A 6,863-nucleotide genomic window follows, 5' to 3' on the forward strand; every position below is an offset into this window, starting at 1 on the left:
TAGGGGCAAATCAGACAAAAAACACTTCTATAGTATTAATCAGCAGGCTATATAATGGTATTGAACGTGCAATATTTCATTAATATATTTTTTTATTATTTTTTAATGTACTTAAATCTTTTAATCATTTAAATGAATGAACGTAAAATGTCTTTTTCAACCTCAAAACCTCATTTAATTGAACGTTTCAAAAGAAGTCATAGTATTATTACAGCACATACAATAAGCCATACAATCATATTTACATTTGTCATTCTAATACAGCTGACAGTTTCAGTTTTACTGTTCCACTATTCAAACTACATGACGGGTTCAAAATCACTGACAAGCTGGTAGACTGCGACTGTTATGGAGCAGCTTTAATGTATTTTCTCTTTACTTAAAAATGTGATGCATGCATTTATGCAAGAAGTGTGTTTACTATAGGTAAATGTAATGTCTCGTTATGGTCCAATAGATGTTTCCTTCACAGTAATGTGGGCACCATGCCAGAGTTTGGGTAGTGGGTGTAGGGCAAATTTGGAGAGGAAAAAGTGGAAGGGGGCAATAGGTGAGAGGTGTGACTGTAGGACAGGAGGGGTCCTGGGTTCAGACAGTAAGGTCCTACATGCTCATCAGGAGGTGCGATGTGAGACATGTCGGGGTAAACCTCTGAAGCTGCACTCTTTTTGCCCTTCTTGTTTCTGTTAGACACCTTGCGATTCCGTGTCTGTATCCCATCCTTCTTCATAGTTAAAGGCCTGTTGACCTGCAAAAAGACAAAGAAGAGATTTTAGGTTTGGCAGTTCCTCGTTTTTTCCTCTGATGAATGTAGTATGAATGAGTGCACTCACGTTGTGGAGTTTAAAATAGAGGCCACAGGCGTTGCACACAGGCTCGCCGCTAGCATTGCGTCTCCATAGTGTCGTAGTGCTTGTGTGGCAGTTGGCGCACTGAGTTCCAGCACGTTTGCTGACAATCTGACAGAAGCAAAGTGTATTGACACTAAAATGTATAACCACCAGATAATGAATTAATAACTCAAATTAATTAAGAATCAATAGTGAATTACACAACTACACAATATCCATCCTTACTCTGATACATACAGTACACTCAAAGCAGCAAATACTATATAGCAAATCTCGGCTATGTGATTTTTACATCGTTAAAAATATGTGAATGATATTATCACCCAGTAATATATATATAAAAAGCTGGCTGTATAGTATATGCTACTTTACTGTGTACATACAGTACACTTAAACACAGCAATATGTAGTATATAGCAAATCCTGGATATATTTTTTTTATAATGTGGCAGAAATGTTTTATCAAACAGTTCTGTATATAAATTTGATGTACTATTTGTTATATTTGACTTTTCGCATACATACAGTAAACTCAGGTAAAGTGATTTATACTATATAGCAAATATCAACAACCTGATTTTTTTTTGCCAAATTAAACTATATTATTGTCCAACTCTTGATATAAAGCTGCATACCGGATATTCCCATAAAGCTATATATACTATATAGCAAATCTCAGCTGCTTGATTGCTTATATCAAGCTCTAATTATCTTATCGCCCAGCTGTAATCTGCTAAATGCAACTATAAGACATGAAGATATTAAATATTATAAACCTTAACTTAATGATTTTATTTGAAAAAAAATGTGTACTGTGAAAATTCTATATAAATAATTTTAACTCGACATGATATAATCACAAACTATCACCAACATTTTTTTTTTTTTTTTTTTTTTACGTACCAGCCTCTTTTTTGGTCTGATGAGGGGTCTGTTCTGGCCGTTCATCTTATGGTACAGTCCGCAAGCATTACAGAGGTAGTGGCCCGTCCCATCTCGACGCCACAGAGGGGTGGCAGTGGCACCACAATTTACGCATTCACGTGCCTCTGTCAAATTCAAAAGTAATGCTGAATCATGCATGATTTTAACTTTCTTCAATCAATTCCAGAGGACTTTTACATACCCGGTGGCGAAAGTCTCATCTTGTTGAGAAGTTTGGGTGAGAATGATGAAGGGCTCATCCAGGGTCCCGCAGTAGAATAGAGTGCCGCTGAACTATAGTCCTGTGACGTGGTCATGTACGACCCGTATGGACCCAGCATGTGTGAAGAAGGACTGTACACACCTCCAGAGGCTGAACTCAGATTAAGAAAGCTGCTTACACCTCCACCCATGGGACTCAGGCGCTCGGCTTTCAGGACTTCCTGGAGCCTGGGACTTTCCTTTCCATCATGACTCGGGGAAGGGAAACCCTCTTTGGGGGAGGTGAAAGATGGGGTAGTGCTGTTCGGGTAGATGGATGTGGAAGTGTGAGGGTGGAGAGGCGTCTTTGTGAATGGGCTGCTTGCCCAGACAGTGGATGTGGGGTTGTAGGAAGAGTTTAGAGAGTGACCTGCAGAGTTGTCCAGCCACTGGATGTTTCCCGGAATTGATGGAGAGGAGTAGACTTGGCGAACTATTTCAATGGAATTAAAACATTAACACATTTTGACTCAAATAGAGCACAATATTGACTCTTATATTAAACAGTAATAGTTTTGAAAGATGTTTTTCAAAGTTTTTGTCCATGAGGTGACAATGTAACAACACTGGACCCCATTGGCTTTCAATGTATGGACAAAAAAAACAACAAAAGACATTGTGTTGCACATAAGGTCCTACAAATATGAAACAAAATCAGAGTGAGTAAATGATGACAGACTTTCAATTTTAAGTTGAACTACCCTTTACATTTTTATAAATAAAGGTTATTTATTGGCATCTATGGTTCCATAAAGAACCTTCAATTTCCATAGAGCCTTTTCATGTTCTATAGATTAAAATTGTTCAGCTGTTCATCGAAAGGTTGTTTGGGGAAACTAAAATGGCTCTTTTATGGCATTGCTGCAAACACCCCTTTTGGGAACCTATATTTTTTGGGAGTGAATGGTGGCGTGTCTTCGCACAACACCTCCTGATCTTTTATTATATTTACAATACCATTTGATTGTAATGGTAGTGAGGCAGAAACTGCACATCTCACAATCCTTTAAATGCAGCAGTGAGAATCTCACCTGGACTGTGTCTGTAAGACGACGAGGCTCGGCTCTGTCCGCTAGTGGAATAATATGATGGCAGTAAGTCAGTCTCAGAGCTGGAATAGAAAGGCTCATCATCTTCACTGGGTGGCAGCAAACCAGGCTCAGTGGTGTAGTTTGCCAATTGGTCTGGACTGATCAGGCTGGGGGACACCCAACGAGACTGCTCGGATGAGTTCTCCATCTTTCATGTGGAAAAAATAATGTTCAGACTTGCTTACCAGTATAGGAAGAATTATTAATTCATTTTAAAATTTGATAATTGAGCAATTTTTTAAAATGATGATTGCATAATTAATGTTGACAGACAATATTATAAATGAATGAATTAAAAATTCTATACAAACATTTTTCTCAATCCTTACAGCTGAGCAACTGCCATCAAGATGAATGGGAATGCTAACAGATAGCTTAATAGGTATTGTAAACCCCCTTGGTCAGTACAATACTTTAATAAGGTATCTAGACACACTTCCCTTTAAAAGGTCCTCATTTGACTGTCAGCACTAAAAATACATCAGCATGTCTGAATTTCTCAAAGGCATTCATAACAGTTAGCATTAGCTCACAACAATGTTTACTCCCTTAGGGGAATTGACTATTAAAAGATTAACAGAAAGACCATAGTATTGACTTTGAAAAACAGAATAACTGTCGAGCAAGATCAGTATTGATTATACGTTTGTCCTGCAAAATCTTTTACATTTATGTTCAGTCTAGCATCTTATTTTTTATGACATTTAAAAATATATAAATATATAAAATTTTTTGTAGCTTTAAAGAAAGTTAACCGCAGAAGTGACAACGTTCGAACATATTTTCTTGTCATTTCCCTCAGTCAATCATGTTATCGCGTGTTGAACAGAAAAACAATCTATCTAGTTGAGTGATTATGAATAGCATCATATTCTCCTGATAACTGTGGCTTATCGTGCATTATCAGTCTATAATCATCACACACATTTTTTAACAAAAAATGAACGAATTGTGAATCAAAGCACAAATGGCCCATTTTACCAGTGAAGGCACTGACAGTTACATGTAGGTCTGAGAAAAATGCTCTTGCTTTACAAGTAGTTATAGGCTAATTTAGAAATATATTCATATAATATTAAACCTATTAAAAATGTTAAAATTTTTGTATATTAAATAAGAGTACTGTAGTATTTATCATATTTCTTTGTATGTTAATGCAAGTGAGTTATAAAACAGACAGTACACATTATTATTAATTATTTTTATATATATATATATATAATTTTTTTTAATAACAATTACAATGCATTTTGAAATTGGAACGTTTTCACTTGACATTAATGAGTAACATCTTCTTTCGTTTTCTTTTTATTAAATTATTGTCTCTTAAATACAACAAACCGTAATTTGCTCATCTAACATTATTTTAAAATGTGCTGGTTTTAATAGCAAATAACAATTGCACATTTGTATTTATGTAAGTTAATAAAAATGTATTGCAAACAGCAATATTTATTTATTGGCTTATATGTGAATTAACCGATTAAATTGGTTGTCTGGACACTAAGATCTAGACTATAACAAAATATCCTACGTATTAAGAACCAAGTATATAAAATATTTGGCAAATATTAAAGATGTATCAATTTAATGTAAAAACTATATAGCCTACTCTCTTCTATATCTAAACACAGAAAATAATGTTGTGCGTATAAAGCCAGATAATGTGTTGTGAGACACTTTTACTGGCACTGTATGGAAGAACTTACCTACAAGTGATGTACTGAGTATCGTGTTTATCAGCTGAATAGATTCACACTGCTGCACAGATCATGGAGGGCGGCTGGTGAATGAGAGTGTACTGGTCCTCTGCTCGCTTGCTTATCTCCTTCAGTCTTTGGGAACTAGTAACTTCATTTGAAATTGTAGGGCACCAATGGGTGGGGTTGGGGTTGGGGTACTTTTTTGGACACTCCTACCATACGGCCAATTTTGAATATATGGCAGATCTCTGGCTGACACAGCAACTAAGTATAGATCAGTTTAACGAAGGTGGTTGGCCATTATGATTGTGTATGATGGTCGAAAACATGATTTTGATGATTTCCTATTCAGATATCACAATCAACTTTCAATAAGTTATTGAGCTTTTTGGTTCACAAAAACGTCTATAAGATTTTAACAAGACGGCTGTTATAAGATTTACACCAATATGAATTGTGATTGGGCTACTACCCAGAAGGTTGGGTTACACATTTAACCTAACTGTTGGTTGAAAACAACCCAATCGCTGGGTTTGTCCATATTTTACCCAGTGCTGGGTTGTATTTAACCCAGCATTTTTTAGAGTGCACCAGAAATCCTTATACTGTTCCACACTACAAACCAGAGGTTATATAACATTACCTGGTGTATAAATACAGATAAAGAGGCTAATCTAACAGTTCATTGTCTGAGAAAATCCCACAGAGCATATGAGAAACCCAAGTTTACAGCAACCATAAACTTATCGTTCATATGATTCAAGCACTGTTGTGAAAAATTCACAGAACATGTACGTTTTCTATAGCACTCACACAATTAATATAGGAATTAAAACAGCACAAAGAAGTAACAAAGACTGTTCCAAATGGAAACAGTGACTGAACAAAGCAAATGAAAATGCAAAAGCACTTTTCCCTGGTGCAGCTCAGCAAAGAACAGTAATGCAAATAAACTCAAATGCTGCATTCATGGTCAGAGATACGGACACAGCATGGCCTGGACTTAGACTGTCACTGTCATTTGACAGTCAAAACACTTTCAACTTCCCTCCACCATTGTGCATTTATAATTTTCAGGGAAACTGGGAAGAGACCCGGAGAAGCAAATCCTTCAACAAGGACCAGTTTATTGATTTACATAGGGCCCTATTTTAGCTTCATCATGTGTGCCAATACATTGTTACATTAGGACAGTTTTAAAGCAAAATTTGATTTACTCACCCTCATGTCATTCCAAACTGTATGACTTGTTTTTCTTCAGTGGAACACAAAGGGAGCTGTTTAACATTTAATGAAAGTGGATGGTGACTATAGGGCTGTCACGCAGCAAAAAGCAAATAAGAATAACATAAAACACCACAGAAGTATAGTCCATATGACACATTTTGTATGAGAAAAAGTTCAAATTCTAAATCATTATTCATCCAATTTTGTTTTAAAACATCCATTGTCAGCATTCACTTTCACTGTATGGAAAACAGTATAGCTTGGACATTCAGTTAAAAAAAGATACGACGGTAAATGATTACTAAGTTAACTCTCATTTTAAAAACAAGCCAATAAATACAACAGGACTTAATTTCTGTCCTGAACATGTTGTAAAGTTACAGTATTTGTGGTGACAAGGCATTGTCTATTGTTCTATAAAAAAAATGTTTTATTAACTTTTGACAAAGTTTGGATCTTCTCACAAAAACTAGACTGCCAAACAGAAAGAAATCTATAAAGAGAGAGAGGCAGTGTTGAGGGATGTGGCTGGTGGCTGTGTGTGTGCTGGCTGCTGAACTGTGATAAGAGGTTATCAAGATTGGAGTCGGAGGCTGGGGAATCGACCAGCCATGACAACACTACATGAACAAACTCACAGGAACAGTGACACCCTACAATGGTAGTCAGACAACTTTCTCTTTTACACACACACACACACACACACACACACACACACACACACACACACACACACACACACACACACACAAACACAAACACAAACACACACACACACACACACACATATTTACTTGGCTATCTAA

General features: G+C 36.3%; 1 protein-coding gene across 1 annotated transcript; it reads right to left on the reverse strand.

Moving 5' to 3' along the window:
• Positions 1–229: 229 nt before the first annotated feature.
• Positions 230–4,960, reverse strand: gata1a (GATA binding protein 1a). Its single transcript, XM_016267641.1, has 6 exons — positions 4,837–4,960; positions 3,068–3,275; positions 1,978–2,469; positions 1,755–1,900; positions 834–959; positions 230–748 (listed from the first exon to the last, which is right to left on the reverse strand). The coding sequence occupies exons 2-6, from the start codon at positions 3,273–3,275 to the stop codon at positions 467–469; spliced, it is 1,254 nt and encodes a 417-aa protein (XP_016123127.1). The 5' UTR covers positions 4,837–4,960; the 3' UTR covers positions 230–466.
• Positions 4,961–6,863: the final 1,903 nt, after the last annotated feature.

This window comes from Sinocyclocheilus grahami, unplaced genomic scaffold (assembly GCF_001515645.1).
Source record: "Sinocyclocheilus grahami isolate Dianchi unplaced genomic scaffold, SAMN03320097.WGS_v1.1 scaffold3.1, whole genome shotgun sequence".
NCBI lineage: Eukaryota > Metazoa > Chordata > Actinopteri > Cypriniformes > Cyprinidae > Sinocyclocheilus > Sinocyclocheilus grahami.

Coding starts and splice junctions, on each gene's coding strand:
- gata1a (XM_016267641.1), bottom strand. CDS start 3,275: ATGGAGAACTCATCCGAGCAGTCTCGTTGGGTGTCCCCCAGCCTGATC. Junction 2,470..3,067: donor GTCTTACAGACACAGTCCAG/GTGAGATTCTCA, acceptor CCATTGAAATAG/TTCGCCAAGTCTACTCCTCT. Junction 960..1,754: donor TCAGACCAAAAAAGAGGCTG/GTACGTAAAAAA, acceptor TGCTTCTGTCAG/ATTGTCAGCAAACGTGCTGG.